At 40.5% G+C, this 17,349-nt stretch overlaps 1 protein-coding gene across 1 annotated transcript; it reads left to right on the top strand.

Moving 5' to 3' along the window:
- Window positions 1–429: 429 nt before the first annotated feature.
- Window positions 430–12,905, top strand: PNLIP (pancreatic lipase; the record flags this gene model as incomplete). Its single annotated transcript, XM_081074572.1, has 12 exons — window positions 430–472; window positions 1,655–1,809; window positions 2,425–2,547; window positions 4,505–4,639; window positions 5,460–5,571; window positions 6,800–6,919; window positions 7,024–7,143; window positions 7,673–7,791; window positions 10,120–10,249; window positions 11,345–11,453; window positions 12,038–12,202; window positions 12,785–12,905. The coding sequence occupies 12 exons, from the start codon at window positions 430–432 to the stop codon at window positions 12,846–12,848; spliced, it is 1,395 nt and encodes a 464-aa protein (XP_080930698.1). The 3' UTR covers window positions 12,849–12,905.
- Between the last annotated feature and the right edge of the window lie 4,444 nt (window positions 12,906–17,349).

Raw genomic sequence — 17,349 nt, 5'->3', positions numbered from 1 at the left:
GCAGACTAGAACCTTCACCAAAATTATGGTAATTGTGAGCATTGTATAATCAGATTGGAAAAGACCTTTTCATAGCTACCCTTTTCTCATCTTCCTTTAAGTACAATGGAAAACTTTACCTACTCTATCAATTTTGGTTTATTTATGATTAAAATTAGAAAGACATCCTTGGAACCTCCTCTCTTTTCATGTCACTTTTCCATGGAACTGCTCAAAAGATAAGGTTTGCCTATAAAAGGACCTTTACGTTCCATCTGGTTGTGTGCGGAACCTGACGGAACTGCCACGGTGAGTCAGGAACATGTTTCCAAGCCTAACTTGCTAGTATTTACCCATTTTCCCCCAAAGGTCTAACAGAACTTGCATTATGCCAATCTTTTAAAAACTTATTTAGCTGGACTCAATCATATTTTTAACTTTGTTTAGATGATGCTAATCTGGACACTTTCGCTGCTGCTGGGAACAGTTGTAGGTAAGTAAATGTATTTATGTAGTACTAGGAGAGAATCACTGCTCAGTACTTTCCAGAAGAGCTATGATAGCTGAACTCAAGCCACTGGGAGGATAAGAAGTAGAGCAAGAAAGGTGAATGATTAAAAGTACAAATACTGGGGCTAAGGTTGTCAGAAAAAAGCTAAGATGCCCAGTTAAATTTGAATTTCAGATGGACAACAAATGTTTGACAATTTAAAAAAACATTATTGTTTATCGGAAACTCAAATATAACTTGTATCTTTATTTGCAAAATTTAGCAACCATAGCTTGGAGTCAAGTGTGGGCTTTGAATCCTGGTTCCACCAGCCATGAATGTATTGCCCTGAGCAAAATTCTTAACCTCTTTGTGTTTCACTATCTTCATCTGTGAAATAGACACATACTGCCACTCCTGTCATAGGATCATAGGATCATAGGATCATAGGATCATTGTGGGTCTTAGGTAAGATAGGTCATGAAAATCATCTTACCCAACACCTGGCCCATAGTAAGACTTCAAGAATGCAGCCCCTACAACAGCTATTACTCCTACTCTACTATTACTATTACTCTAGACTTTATCCCCCTTGAGAATCCTTTTTTTGTGTTGTTCTTTTATGGGGTAAGAGGTAAGCCTAGAGTTGTGATAAACCATGGACTTTCTATTTGGTCATTTGTGAGTAGTTTTTTCATCACAGGAATCCAGGAGGCCCCTCAACCATAGGTCAGAGATCTAAATACTCAGCCATGTGGAGAAACAAAGTCATTGCATTTGCATGAAGCTTAAGCTCTCTACCCGAAGTCTAAAGCCAGAAGATGGCTACAGGGAGTTGAGAGAGTCACCTCCTCTCCCAAGGCCTGGGGACACAAGGTCTCTCCTTTCTTGGGCACCAGGGGCTCAAGGAAGACACCTGCGTTGAGAGGCTAAACGGGATCCGGCACAGGAGTGGACAGACATAAGGGAAATGAGGTGGTCCCACGTGCAAGAAATGAGGCACAGCAGCCCGTCTTTAGCTTGGACATTGTCTATTGAAGCTGTTTTGTAGCTAGAAATATGTTTGGGTGTGTGGAGGAAGAAAATATACCACTAAATGTAATTTAACTCATATTTTGGCAAAGACCATTAATAAGAGCATTCTGGATAAAGTAATATCCTTGAAACATTTCTGGGTGTTTGCAGGAAAAGAAATCTGTTTCAAACGACTTGGCTGCTTCAGCGATGATGTCCCATGGGCAGGAATTGTGGAAAGACCGCTCAAAATGCTGCCCTGGGCTCCAAAAGATGTCAACACCCGCTTCCTCCTGTACACTAACGAGAACCCAAACAGCTTTCAAGTAAGAGTGCTCATCGTTTTCAGGGCTGGGTTCCATCTGCTTTATGTGATAAGGATACTGAATTTCAAGTCTTCTAAAGAGACTAAATCAGACAGTGGAATTTACATCTTGGTAGACTTTGAGGACCGTGAGCTTAAGTATTATTTTATGTAACTTGTTTATAAAATGTCCATTAACTTGATATTATTCTTATCCTACCTCTATGGTACTATTTAATAAATAATCTAAATATGGAATATATATATATTATTTATACATATATAATCTCCCATTATATATATTTTTCCAACATATATATGTGTGTGTGTGTGTGTGTGTGTGTGTGTATTACACACACAAACACAGAAACCCTTCCATTGTGTGGAAGTAAGACTCCTACCACCAATATTATAGCAGACATATTAGCCTGAGTTGAACAACTGCAAAAATGTTGTGAAGTCTGGAAAGCAGCAACTTGGTGATGACAGCAAATAGCTTGGTCGAAATGGGAGAACGCTTACTCACAAAGTTCCCAAGCCGGGGCAGTCTTTTCCAACTACCACCTCCCTCTACATGCAAATGATTCTATTAGATACTATAAGAAACTTGACATTAACACTTCTGTCCCCTAAATAGGAAATCATTGCAGATGTATCAACCATTGAGGCCTCCAATTTCAAAACGGATAGAAAAACCCGCTTTATTATTCATGGATTCGTAGACAAGGGAGAAGAAAATTGGCTGGCCAACATGTGCAGGGTAAGATGTGATTATCTCTTAAGGGAAGATTGTTTCCAAAGTGATAATTAGCCATGGGGAAGACATAGGCCCCACCAATCAGGACAAGTACCAGGCACTGTGACCTTGGAGGAGCCTTTGACCTTGCTGGACCTGGGGTCCCAAGGGAGATCCAGGAGGTGGTAGGGGGTGGAGGGCACCTGGCACAGTCAGGGCAGCAAAGTTGGCAGGCATTTGGTAGCTGTGGGTAGCAGTTATTCAATAACAAATACAGAGATATTTCAAAATTTAGCAACAGATGTTGCCACACTAATACATGAGTTGCATTTTTATTAGTTTTTAATTTTTTCAATAGGTTTTCATTTCTATGTGAAGAGCTGAGATAACTCATTTTGCCCAAACTAATGATTTTCCTTTAATTTTCACTTGCTACTCTTTGATCTCCTATGGTAACGATACCTAGGAAAGTGGTGTAGGTTTTCATTTCCAGCTTCTGCTGTTTCAGCAGTAGTGAGCTTATTTCCTTTCATTTGCTTCTGGCGATGTGCCCTGTGATAATGAAGAATTAAAAGACAAAATCAAATCGAACAAATCTTCTTAGGAACTGCTCGGTAACTGCTCAAGGAACACTATCATTGATTCCTGTATTTATTAAGCTTCTGTGGTCAGCTGCAGCACAAAGTTGCACTCACGTCTGCAGGGGTCTCAAGAGAAACGACCAAGGTTCTTAGAGACCTGTTGAATTTCAGACCTGTCTATGACTCAAGCCAAAGGCTGACTTGAGACAGCTCCAGAGGGTTTCTGTTGATCCTCAAGACAGCTAAAATGAGTGGGCTAATTCACTTCACAAATTTAGAAATAATCAGTAAAACCATGATTTGTGTTTTAAAATTACTTAAAGCTGATGATTATTGCGGGGGGGGAGGATGATAATAGATTTCACAGTGAAGAAAATGTAAGTGATTCTCAGGTCAGAAGGAAGGTAGAGTTTTAGAAACGTGTATAATTGGTTTCTGAGATCACAAAAGCAGATGTGTTTTTCTTGCATTTGGTTTGGTTTTCACATCGTTCCACTTTGATGGAAAAAAGTAGATTAAACTAAAAGGTTAAATGTCCTAGATTTCAGTTCTGACCATCCTGAGCTAACCATGACATTAACACCCATCTTGGGATTTTTCTATCTATAAAATGAAGGAGGAGGGGATGATTTCTAAGATGGTTTCATTCCTCTCAAATTCTTCTTGGAAAAAAGGTGAGGATATGTATAAACACACAGGCAAATAAACAGAATTCCTGCCAGACCTAACATTCATGAAACTATTATGGACCCCCATCAAACAAGGCTTCCAGTAGCTAGCTGGTAGGTTATGCTTATCTGTGAAATAATTCTTCAGTACTATACAATAAAACATGTTTATCCAAAAACTTTGATTAGTTTTCCCATCATGGAAAGGCTTACACGTTTACTTTCAGTGTATTTATTTAAGGGGGTCCTAACATAGCTTTTCATTTATTCATTTATTTATTCATTCAATAAATATTTATTGAGCATCTACTATGTGCCAGAAACTGTTCGAGGCACTAAGGATACAGCACTGAATGAGGAGAAAACGTCCTGGGGTGCATTCTAGTAAGAGATGATGTAGTCTTATGACATTATGATGCTCTAAGGAGACAACCCATTGTGCCATTTTAAACATTTTTCCCTGAAACAAGTGTCTATGCAACTGTTGCAGTAAAACAATCCCAAGAATCCAGTTCCCATATGGCCAGACCTCCAGTTTGGAGCCAGTGTTGAACTTCAAAAGGGATTCCATATCCATAACAGACCAGAAGTTTTGTTCATTGCTTTGGGGTCAAAAGCAAGCATGATATTGTATAAGTCCAGGGAGGAATTTATTCTAGTCCTCAAATGTGTTAGTCAGGAATTAGTAAAGATTCTGAATCATTTACCTTTTTATTGTGTCTCTCCCACCAGAACCTGTTTCAGGTAGAAAGCGTGAACTGCATCTGTGTAGACTGGAAAAGTGGCTCCAGAACCGGCTACACCCAGGCCTCACAGAACATCCGGATTGTGGGGGCAGAAGTGGCATATTTTATTGAAGTTCTTCAGGTAACTTTGTATAACCTCTGGGTTATGTAGATGCCTATGTACATTGAACTCTAGATTCTCTTCCACAAACCAATAATAAATGCTGTAGGCATGGTAATTGCAAAAGACATTTCCCTACTGAGATTTGGCTTTTCCCTTAGTTGAATAAAGTGCAAAAAAAAAATCTAGATTTGGGCATCATCAATATGCTTATTAAGATCAATAAACTCACTTTTAAAACATGTATTATTTAAGCCTCCCTACTATTATTCAAGCCAGTCTACCTATTATTCAAGGTAGTTTGTTTCTACTGTGTTCCCCCCAGTATTTCCTTTAATTTCATCAATTATTAAACCAAGTTGATTTGATAATGTCAACCTCAAGATTAAACTAGTTTTGGGTTGGGTTTGTTTTTGTTTTTTTTTTCCAGAGGAGCACAATGATAATAAGCTAACCTGGTAAATTAACTGAAAACAAAGAAAATGTTAAATTTAGATGTGCTTAAGTGGCTGTTTTCATTATCATTAAATAGCAGAATTTAATTATTATTATTTTCTAATCCAAATACTTGCTTCACCACCTCTGGGTAACAATTCCTCATAGCCATCAGAGGTTCTCTCCACATAGCAAAACAACAAAAGAGAGCCCTACTCCCACCAGTTTAAATGTTAAACCCATTCCCATTTTCTATAATAACTGGAAAAGAAATGTATGAAGATCCATGGCTTTGAAGGGGGGGAGTATGTGTTCTTAAATCTCAGGTTTTCAGAGCTTCCCCTTCTGCACCCGTTTTGAATCTTGCAGTATTTGAAAACATTCTGAAGACTTTTTTTTCTAACAGTCGGAATTTGGGTACTCACCTTCCAATGTCCACATCATTGGCCATAGCCTGGGTTCCCATGCTGCTGGGGAGGCAGGACGAAGAACCAATGGGACCGTTGGACGGATCACAGGTTGGTCAGAACAGTGAAAGCTGCAAAATTAGACTAAATATCGCCTACATGGATGGAAGCGTGGTGCAGCCCTGCTTTTTACCTCAAGAGACAGGTTTTCATATTTTCTGAATTGGGCCACATGATCAGACATGAGTGTGTCCTGAGACCTTGAGAATTGTTTATTGATCTTGATCGTCAGCCTACAGAGCCCTGCTTAACCTATAAATATTACCTGTGACTAACAGGTGAATTAAGAACATCTGGAAGTCTTATGCGTATCTATTTTCCCTTTTTCAAGCATTCACAAAAGACAAGTTTCGTGGATAGGCTAAATAGCAGCAACAATAGAATAAACAATAAATAGAATTAAACCCAAAGAGCTCGACAATGTGTAATTAATTATATTCTGCTTCAATCGCAGTTGATAGCTAGCCCAATTCGCCTTTGCCACAAAGTTATTGGGGGCAGGAGGTCAGGCTTCCCTGCAGCTGCCAATTTTGCAGGCTGCTAATTAGATAAAATATGTTATTTTACAAATTTCAGACTTGGTGCATTTGGCGAATGGAGTTCACATGTGGAATACCCAGGTCCTCAAACAACCCTGTAACTTTATAAGAAAGACTTTGCTCTCCTGGATCTGAGCGATGACTAGTTCAGGGAACAGCCGCTTTCCTCTCCCATTTTCCCACTCTGTCTTTGACCTCCAGGTTTTCTTTTTAATACTTTAAATAAGTTGGTTACCTTTGGGTTGGTGGAGGTCCCTGGAATGTCTGTTGCTCATGTGCTGGAGAGACCATTCTTTCCCATAGGCCGTTAATGTTTACAAGAACACACTCTGTCAGGCTAACTGTGCAAAGCTGGGGTGACTGTGAAAGTCAAGGTCCTTGCCCTGTGAGTTAACAGTACAGTGGGGGCTCTTTTAGCCTGAACAGCTTTTAGGAGTGCAGCGTCTCCCAGAGTCTGGGTCTTTCCTTGTAACTGCTGCAGGTGAAGAGTATTGTCCCAGTGACCAAGCATCCATAAGGAGAGCAAAATTCCATGGTTTGAGGAAAATTCACTTTAATGCAAATAGTAAATTAGACACAGATTACCCTTTCCGAAAATGGTAAGGTTGGGAAGAACTAATTTATCTCTCTAGGCATCATACCATGATGACGGCCAATGCTGGCACTTGGGTCTATCACTAATGAAGAAAGGGGAATATGCATTTACACTGGTAGATACTAACATGGCACCTCCTCTTTAGGGTTGGACCCAGCTGAACCTTGCTTTGAGGGAACACCTGAATTAGTCCGATTGGATCCCAGTGATGCCGTATTTGTGGATGTAATTCACACAGACGCTGCCCCCATCATCCCCAACATGGGTGAGTTCCTCAATTCATCCTCCTAGAGTATTTTTTGAGTCTATACATTAGTGTTTTGAGTTTATACATTAACATCAACTTTCCCATATTTTAAAATTTCTCAGGGTTTGGAATGAGCCAAACTGTGGGACACCTAGATTTCTTTCCAAATGGAGGAAAAGACATGCCTGGATGTCAGAAGAACATTCTCTCTCAGATTGTTGACATAGAAGGGATCTGGGAAGGTAAAACGTTATGTGCATCAAGAGGTTTTCCTTGGAGGAAAATTCGTGGGTTTTTTTGCTACACTTGCTAAATATTTTGGTATTGTACAGGTCTCACATTAGCTATAACCAAGGACTTTTAATTGTACCCCCAAGACACAGGCTTTTCATTGGGGAAAGTGGGCATAAGAAGACTGTAGGAAAGAAAATATATTTGTAGTCAACTTTCCAAGGATCTAATTCAGGGAATGCATTAGTAAATTATGCTTATATCTATATGGACCAATCTTTTCCTTCTAAAATTATTTTTTCCATTTCAAAAAAAAAGGTTATTTTTCCATTAGCTTTGGCATAACTATTATAATCTTAGATGGTATTTAACTTCTGCTTTCATCACGAATCATAAGTACACTTCATAAATGATTTGTTCTGTGACTGCCATGAGTTCACATCAATTAGAGAAATCTACTCAACAACTATATGCTGATCATGACATTAACTTGGAAAAATGACATCCGTCACTGACATGGAATCATGTCTGCTTTCAAAGGCTCTCGTGACTTCGTGGCCTGTAACCACTTACGAAGCTACAAGTACTACTCGGACAGTATCCTCAGCCCCGATGGCTTTACTGGGTTCCCCTGTGACTCTTACAGCTCCTTCACCACCGTGAGTAGACTCTCTGTTGCACCCGAAGGATTTTGTGACCATCATCTCTCACGACCGATGGGGCTCACTGCCCATGTCACCCATGCAGTGAATGTTACCATATGACTGCCACATGGCTTCTACTTTTAATCATACAGATTTATTTTAATCACGATAAGGTACTGGAGAACTTTAGAGAAATGGGCTCGTCCATTGAAATGTTCCATGTCTGCCTTGCTCTCTATCACTTCTATGTGTATCAAGTAAATGTTCAAATTTGTTTGGGAAATCATTCTAAGTAAAAAAAAGAAACTAATCCATGGATATCTGAGCTATGGCTACAGAATGCTGACAAACATGGACAACTTGTCTTACGTGCTGATCTTATAAAACTATATCACGATGGGCATGTGGATAGCTCCGTGCAATCGCACAACCGCCCAGATGTTTGTTTTGTTTGAGTTTTCATCTTGTTTGGTATTCTCGCTAGATCTAAAGATCCCATCTAGGTCAGGGTCTTTAACTGTGATCTCAAATGACATATCTGTTTTTTTTAAACTGTTTTTCCTTGCACTAGAATTTTTTTTCAAATTAAAACGTATAACTTATGTCATTTAATAAATAAAATTTCAAGTAATGTACCAAGTGAAGTCATAATTACCCAGGAGATGTACGTTAGTGATGAAGACAGAGAATCTGAATCCTGGTTTCACCTTTAAATTGCTGAATGATCGGGGGCAAAATGCTTAGCTTCTCTAAGACAGTTTCTTCATTTCTAAATGTAAATAATAATGGTAAACTTCATAAGTTTGGTGGGAGGATTTAATAAGATGACATGTTTTAATTGCTTAGCCCAGACATTAAAATATAATAACTAGCATTCAGCAACTGTGGGCTATTATGTGTGTGTTTGGGGGAGAGTACATATTTTATTGACAGTGCAGCTTGTGTATACACACAGAACAGCCCCCTCTTTTCTCTTTTCTCTGGTCTAGCTTTATTTTTATCTTCTCCTCAAATCCCTGTTCTCTAGGTAATGAGGAAAACAAAGAAGCTTTAGCTTTCCTTCAATTCTAATTTCTTCTGAACTTCATAATATAAACAGCCCTTTTAGGTGATACTTAGACACTTTTGTAAGAAAAAAAATTCTCAGTCTTGCAGATTTTGCAGCCCTTCTTTCCAAGCTGGTGTTGAAAAAGGTGATCGTGGTGGTGGTCAGCGTGTGTCGGGCAGAGGAGAGAACTTGTGGGTCCACAGTATTGCTGGGCCCAAGGCAGATGGCTGCTGATGAATTGTGGGCGTGTCTACTCTTCTGGCTCAGACAATGCCCTCAAAGCTTTGGCCATTCTTCCTTACTGTTCAGTCTCCCCTTACCTTATACTAGATTCAGGAGTCCACTACTTGCTCTACTGTGGAGCAGTGTTGCCCTTCCATAGCGGGGATTGTGATGCCCTTCCATAGCGGCAATTCATCTGCAGGGCTCAGAGTCCACTGTCCCACTCTGTTCCTCCCTTTCTCTCTCTTTTTCCCACAGTTCCTTGGCCCAAAAGAGAGGATTTTCCTATATGAGGTCCATCTTTTATAGACCCCAACCTCATAGCTAAGCCTTAACAACCAATTGAGGCATTTTCTCTCCACACTGAGAAAATTCTGAGATCTGAATTCTTCACACCTTGCTGTGTTCTATGTGGGAGCTAAAGGAATTGAGGAAAACCTGACTTTTGAGCCTATTGGTCGCCTACGGGGTCCTACTTCACATATCAAAAGCTGATTATCACCTGCTCTTCTCTTGCAATCTTTCCAAAATAAACTCACCATCTACAGGCAGATGGATGTCTTGGGGTAACTGGGGCAAAAAATAAAAGATTAAAAAATGTATATATATATATAAATTCTCTTTGGGGCGATTTTTATAATATTTTTGTTAGTATTGTTTATTTAACAGCAAAACTGCTGATTTATCATTGTAAATAATGAGATGCATTTTTAACATTTGCTGAGACACTGTCCTCATTTACCATCAGAACACAATTGGCTTTAGAATACCGAGGGTGCCCCCCAAAAATGTACACCTTTTAAGAGATGTTACCTGTGTATTCCTTTTTAAAGTTGAACTGAATTATGGTAGCAATGAGTAGTATGCTACACGCTCAAAAAATGGCGTTCATCAAATGAAGGCTAGCATGTCATTGTATTACAATTTAAATACAGTTTTTTCCTTTCTTAAAATGTGTATCCATTTTTTTTGGCACCCTCTGTATTTGAGTTCCAACAACATGTGGGAAAAGATGATAGACGCACTATTAAAAGATAGAACATCCTCCCTCATCATTTGTTTCTATTCCCTAGAACAAGTGCTTCCCCTGTCCAAGTGAAGGCTGCCCACAGATGGGTCATTATGCTGACAGATTTCCTGGGAAAACAAAGGGAGAAGGCCAGACATTTTATCTAAACACTGGTGATGCCAGCAATTTTGCCCGTAAGTATCTATTTGATGTACCTTCTATTCTTAATGCTATGGATTTTATCATGTCCAGTGAAATTGTTTTTCTGTACAAAAGTTTTAAGTGCCCCTCCTCAGAGTGGAAAAATACTGAAATGCCATACTCAGCTAATTCGGGTGGCAGAACAGAGTTTACAGCCTGAACTCTCAGTGATACAAAACTATCTTTCTTTACATTTGATTCTGGTGCTGAATTGAAGAGCCTCCAGGCTGTTTCTGCTCCAGCCTCTTCAGATTCAGTCAAAATTTTCACTGAGAAAAATACTGAGGTTTTGTACAAGCAGAAAAGTAATCCAGGAGAAAGCTGGCAGAGGTTGTGGGAATGAAAAGAAGTTGACAGATTCAAGAAATACTTAGAATTTAGAATTAGAGACTCCGTGAGTGACGAGAATTAGAGGATGTACGGATGGTAAAGCATGGGACAGATTCCAGGTTTCTTTTCTAGATAATAGAAAAAGAAAACTACTTGTTTGGGCACCAGTGGGGTTAACTGCATTGTAAAACTAAAGGCAAATTTTATCTCCTTCCCAATATCTCAGGCTAGTTCAAAATGGCAAAAACTGGTAGTTTACTATTGACTAGTACCATAAATTGGTTACTATCAATTAATACATTTCCAATGTCAATGGAAAGTTGAATTGTAGAATTTTTAAAATAAATTTAGGCTATGTAGACAAAAAGATGACAGTAATCTAAAATGTGACGACCTATTAAATTGATATAAACTGATGAAAATGTTACACTCTACTATTTTTCCACTATGTTTTAGCATAAAGTTCTTTTAACATTGAAGAATAAATTGTTAGGGTAAAAAAATTGAAAGAAAAATACATTAATTTTTCTCTTGATTTGAAATCTATTGACTTTGGGAAAATTCTGTTCTCTTCCCCTCCCCCACTGTCTGCGCTCTGAATATTTAGATAAAGGAATGTCTATGATTATTTGATTAAAAGAACTACCAATATTATATATAAATTATTTAAAATTCAACAGTAGTGGGAGCCAAGTTAGCCTATTTTCAGTGTATCTTCTCTACAAGCTAACATTTCACAAATTTTTCCCCCCATGCAGGTTGGAGGTACAAAGTAACTGTTATTCTGTCTGGAAAGAAGGTTAGAGGACATGTGCTAGTTTCTTTGTTTGGAAGTAAAGGAAACTCTAAGCAGTATGAAATTTTCAAGTGAGTAAAATATAACTCTAAGTTTCTTAAATGTTGGAATACTTTGCATGTATAATGTATGTTATGGACACTGGAGTTTATTCATTACTATGTAAGCGTGGAGTACTGACACATATCATTAAAAGGAAGAGATTTATTTTACCCTTGCACCTTGATACATTTCAGAATTTGTTTCTAAATTTTTTTTCTCTGCTGTTCCTGAGAAACCCCCTGATGTTTAGTTTGGTGCATGCTATATGATTTATAAGCAGTGAAATAATTATTCTGTCCACAAAACAACTGGGAAAAGATGGTATAATAATGTCACCATTTATTAAATTGTGGGAGGATTGTGACCAGATCATGTCTGAAGTTTGATTAAAGTAAGAATGACTTTCAAATAATATGAGTTATTGATGGCAAATGAACTGCTACGGACTTAGAATGCATGTCTGCATTCATTTAGTACATTAGAATGACAAATGTACCATCAGTCATCTTACCACAGATGCATCATAAGCTGGTGGCAGAAACAAATATGTGTACATCTACATGTATATTTATGTGTGCTCACATGTGCTTTTAATAACTTCTCAACTCCCCAGGGGTTCTCTCAAACCAGACAGTATTCATTCCAATGAAATTGACTCAAATGTGGATGTTGGAGACTTGGAGAAGGTCAAGTTTGTTTGGTACAACAACGTGATCAACCCAACTCTACCCAGAGTGGGAGCATCCCAGATCACAGTGGAAAGAAATGATGGAAAAGTGTAAGTAAAACAAAGCCAGAGAGATGTACAGTTCTAGCCCCACTGATAGTTTACTTTTAAGAAAATGAGTAAAGAAAATAAATAAATAAGTAAAGAAATAAGTAAAGAAAATTTCTTTACTTATTAAAGAAAATGAGCTCCAAAGTATCCGAAGCATCGTTCAATCTTAATGAGTATAATTAGTCATTTCAGTTCAATTATTGAATTAAAATAAGAATACCTAGCCAGTGTAACACCAGGAGCTCAGGATTTCTACTCTGGCTGATTTCTGGTCATGCTGCCGACCTTACTCTTCCTCCGTTGTGTTGATTGACAGTATGCCAAGTGCTTAGTAGGTGCTTTTAGGGTGTGACAAATGATCCTTCCCTGTCCTTTGAGGTGTCCAGTGACACCTCCTCTCCCTGCTATTGCACAGCCAGGAAATGAAATTGAAAAGGAGAGGCCTGTCCTTTAAAAAGAAGATGTCTGCTCTCCACCAATGTCTAGTCTCGGGGACAAGTGTGCTCCTCACTCAAATGGAGGGGAGAGCAGGGGCCATCCTGTGTACCAGGAAGAGTTGACTTCTGGGTTTTCTCTCCACAGGTTCAACTTCTGTAGTCATGACACCGTGAGGGAAGATGTTCTACTCACTCTCACCCCCTGTTAGAAGCCTGCTAACTTGTGACCGTCGAATCTTATCGCTAATAAAATCTATTGGTGAAGCAATACCGTCCTTTCTTTCTCCTCATGTCCGTTCTTCCAATGAAACTCTTGGATGAGGTGATTGAAATCCAAAATTTGGAGATGGTCTGAAGAACCACAAGTGTCTGTTGAATTCTGCTACATATTATGTGACATTTAAGCTTAGAAATATTGTTTTTACGTGTTACTAGCATCATATCCATTAGTGATGTCATCCTGATCACTTAAGGCAGACTTTCAGGTCCAAAATGGCTCTCTTTTGGTGGGCTCACTTGGGAAGGACACACTTTTCCCTCTTTTTCTATCGTCTTAAAATTCTATGTCTGCACCTGTGTCCTCAGTCATCTCAGGAGAGATGACACCTGAGGAGGCGAGGACTGGACACATCTGATGCTTCCTAATTGATCACCCTGCTCCCAGTGGGGCTCCCCCAGACCCTCTCCTCTCTGCAGCCTCTTTGATTTTCCTAAAGCACAAATCAAAAGTTCTCCCAGTGGTTGCCAGGATAGAATCCACATTCCTTAGGGAGCACGGCAAGACCCCTCGTGGCCTGGTTTTCACCCTGGACTCCTGTATCATCTCTCACCACCTTCCTTCTGGACCTCTACGTTCTGGCACTGTCCTCCCAAAGGCCTTGAACTCGGATGCTACAGGACCTTTACATAAACTCTTCCTCTCCCTAGGATGTTCTTCACCCTGTCTTCTTATCTATTTAACTCCTACTGATGGATGAACTTTCTGTCTGTCTAGACATCACTTCTTCCAGGAAGACTTTCTTCACCTTCACTACCCGCTCCCCTTAAGACTGGATTAGCAGCTACCCCACTACATTCCCACTGTGCCTAGAACTTCTTCCATCTCAGGACGTAGCTCTCCATATCCTCATTGCTTGTTTACTTGCCTGTATCTCCCATTTGTAAATTCCTTAAGGGGTTTGCATGTTGTATGTGCCTGGTTCACTCAGAACACTTCTTTGGAATTAGGGGGTCTCTGAGAACCCTGCTTGAACCAATTCTTCCCTAAGAATTCACAAGATTGTTCTCTTACAAGATGACAAGGTATCTGAACATTCTGAACTTGAAATTGAAGGAGAAAACAAGAACAGAACTGATTGGGTGGAGGAAAGCAGCTATTTGTCTCCATCTGGATGTGTGGACATGACAGATGATGGCTAGCGATCTCACTGTTTATCCTTGTGACCCTCAAGGAATTATACATTTTGAAGACAGGAGAGCTGTCTGGTGGAAATGAAATCGTAGTTTCAGAAGAGATCCACAGATTTGTGTGCATATGAATCCTGCCTTAGGTTCCTGAAGCTGACCGAGATCTGAGTTCATTGAATATATTGCAGCTGTTATTGTTGTTTGAAAGTCTCACCTAGAAATCGTTTCATCTGGTGCGGAATGAATCCATTGGTCTAGGAGGCTCTAAAGGAGATGCAGTTTAGACCCCAGTCTTGCTAAGGGCTTAGTCCAATTATATCCCCCAGGGCATTTAAACACAAGCCAGTGCATTAGAGTGCATAATAACGTGGGAGTTAGGAAAGAATATACCTTCAATTGATGTGTGCCCAAGAATGGTGACACTGAGTGCAATGATAGCTGCTCTCTCTGCATCCCAGGACAGGATGAGCTGAGCTCCTGGGTTGGTTAGCTACTGCTGCATAACAAACCACCACCAAACTCAGTGGATTTAAGCCGTAAGCATATATTAGTAATCTCTGGGTTAGTTGGGTACTCTTCCGGTTTTGGCTGGATTCACTTGTGTGTCAGTGGTCAGAGTGAGTTGAGTCAGCAGTGCTGCTAGCCTTAGCTGGGTTTCTCACATACTTGGGGGGTAGGTTGGCTTTGAGCTGGTCCAAGATGTCACTGCCATCACATTTCATAACCAAATCAAGTCACACAACTAGTCCAGATTTCAGGGATGGGGAAATAGAGTCTAGTTGTTGCTAGAAGGAGCTGCAAGATCACATTGCAAAGGGCCTGGCTATTTGGGGGGAGTGGGAAGAACGCTGGCCATTTTCACAATTCATCTATCACCATTGCTAACCTACTTCTCCATCCTGGGAAGCCTGGGGTTGCAGAAGGAACAGGTCAGGTGTCAGGAGGGTTTTCACAGTGATGGGTCAGCCCAGGCTCTAGTCTCTGGCCTCCTTATACTGCCTTTTCCTCATTGCTATCGTCATCAGAAGTGAGGGTGCCTTTTTGGTTCCCTTGCTTTTGACTTCCTCCATGACAGCATGTTTCTTATCAAATGACTAATGCCCATGAATTGAGAGTTGCTCCTTTTTATCTTAAAACAACGCAACAGTCCTGATCAGAGTTGCTGATCAGGAAATCCAGTCTTTACAGTCATCACTCACTGTTGCTAACTCATGCGAATCATCTCTTCGTTATTTCAAGGAGTGATTAACACAAACAATACTTTTAAAGAAACCCTTTACCCTCCACCACCGAGCCACAAACCGTGCACTTTTGTACACATTTAGCAGAGACCGCTGATTTAGAATTGCTATTCTATTGAAGTGGAACCACACACCTCTTGCAGGAGCTGACCCTCTCACAACTTCAGCTCCATCTCTGGGTGCACAGGGGTGGGTCCCCTCAGCCAGGCCTGCACAATAGCACCCATCCCCATTGCTAATCGATTCAGGGACAGCTCCTGACCTCCCCAGGTCAACCACCTGTTAATTAAGAATACTGAGCTGTGATGCACAAAGCCAGAGAGTCCGTGCAGCAGAGTCAGGTCCAAGGCAGAGGGGACCTTGGGGTGACCGCCGTCTTCAGAACGGCCCCATTTCCTGGGCTTCCCTGGGTCTCACGGTTCAGCAGTTTCATGGGTTCCATGAGATGCCCAATAGTTTTTCAATAAGTCTCTCCTTTTTGAAAATTTAGCTAACTAGAATTCATTTCTGTTGCTTACGACCAGAAGAATCATAACAGCCCTGTAAAAAGTTATGTGTTCAAATAGCAAACAGTCTACTTCACTGTTGTTCTGGAAGTGGTGGGGTGGGGAGAGTAGCCAACATGCACAGACACCTTGTACAGATCTTTTGCCCCTGAAATTCAACTTTAGGAATTTATTCCACCATCCACGTGGAAAGTGCTAAGTGTATAAGACTATTCATTAAGGCATCGTGTTCAATAGCAAAATATCGGAAACAACCAATGTTCAACAGAAGACACGTAAACTCCGATCACCTTGAGGTGGTTTCAGCCACTGAACCCCCGAGGCAGAGCCCTTTCCCTTGAGGCTGACATGGAGCCAACAGAAAAACTTGGCCGTAAGGTGAACTGAAGGGGGGAAAGGCATGGGGGCCTTACCCCTGGGCAAACCGTGACACATCGTGTGGTGATTATTTCTTATAAATTGACTCAGATGTTCATATGCTTCCTCCTTCTCTGAAGAATGACATCTCTTTCATTCTCCTCCTTAAAACTGTGCCCTCTCACCTTTCCCAGCCCTGAAATTGAGAATAAAATGCTCACGAACTTCATGTATGTGCACCGTCATCCTTCATTCATTCCTAACCACTTCAGTGCCAGGTACAGTTTTAGAAGCTGAGGTTACAGCAGTGGCCAAAACACAGGCAGTCTTTGTCCCCATAGAATTGCATTCTAGGTGGGAAAAACATGATTGCCAATAAATAAACAGATAAATAATATAGATAATTGTAACTTGTCACAAGAAGAAAACAAACAAGGTGCTGGGGAGTGGGGGCCTGGGGTCAGGTAGGAGGTGACCTCACCGAAGAGGTGACATTGAACCAGTTGTTGAATGACAAGAAGAAGCTCGCCCGGTGGAGGTCTACGGAAGAGAGTTTCAGGCCATAGGAAGAGTAAGCTCAAAGGCTCCAAGGTGGGAATAGACTTGGCATGTTCGATGCGCAGTGGAAGCCAGTGTGGCTGTGTGTGGAGGGCAAAATGGGAACCAGGAAGAGAAGAGGCCCAAAAGGCAGTCAGGGCCATCTGACATCTGCTACCAACCTGTTTACTCATTTGCTCACTGCCAGATCACCCCGAATCTCTCCTTGAGTCAGCTCTGCAATGTCAAAGGAAACCAGATGGCTCAAGTCAGGCAGTTTAGGGGGAAAGTTATTTTCTACTTCAATTTACTCTATGTAAGTCATCCCCCTGTTCTATGTGGTTGACACCCAATAAATCTTGTTGATAACTTGCTCAGAATGACTGAATATTCAACAACTCCTTGTTTCGCTCTGTATAGACTGGATTCAAATCCCATTCATTAGCTGTGTGACTTCGGAGACCAATTGTTTATCTCCCTGTGCCTCTGTATCCACACATGTAAAAGGAAGCAAATAATGGTACCAACTTCATGGGGTTGTTAAAAGACTTAAATGAGGTAACAACTGCTGGCGTTTATTCTTTGTTATTTCTGAAGTCCTTTTCATTTTCTTAACAGGGGAGCCCCTCCAACTGTACCCCAGTGTTCTGATTACTCAGAAG

This window comes from Rhinolophus hipposideros, assembly GCF_964194185.1.
Source record: "Rhinolophus hipposideros genome assembly, chromosome: 15".
Lineage (NCBI taxonomy): Eukaryota > Metazoa > Chordata > Mammalia > Chiroptera > Rhinolophidae > Rhinolophus > Rhinolophus hipposideros.
Note: the sequence above shows the minus strand (reverse complement) of the source record. Positions and strands in the feature narration are given on the sequence as shown.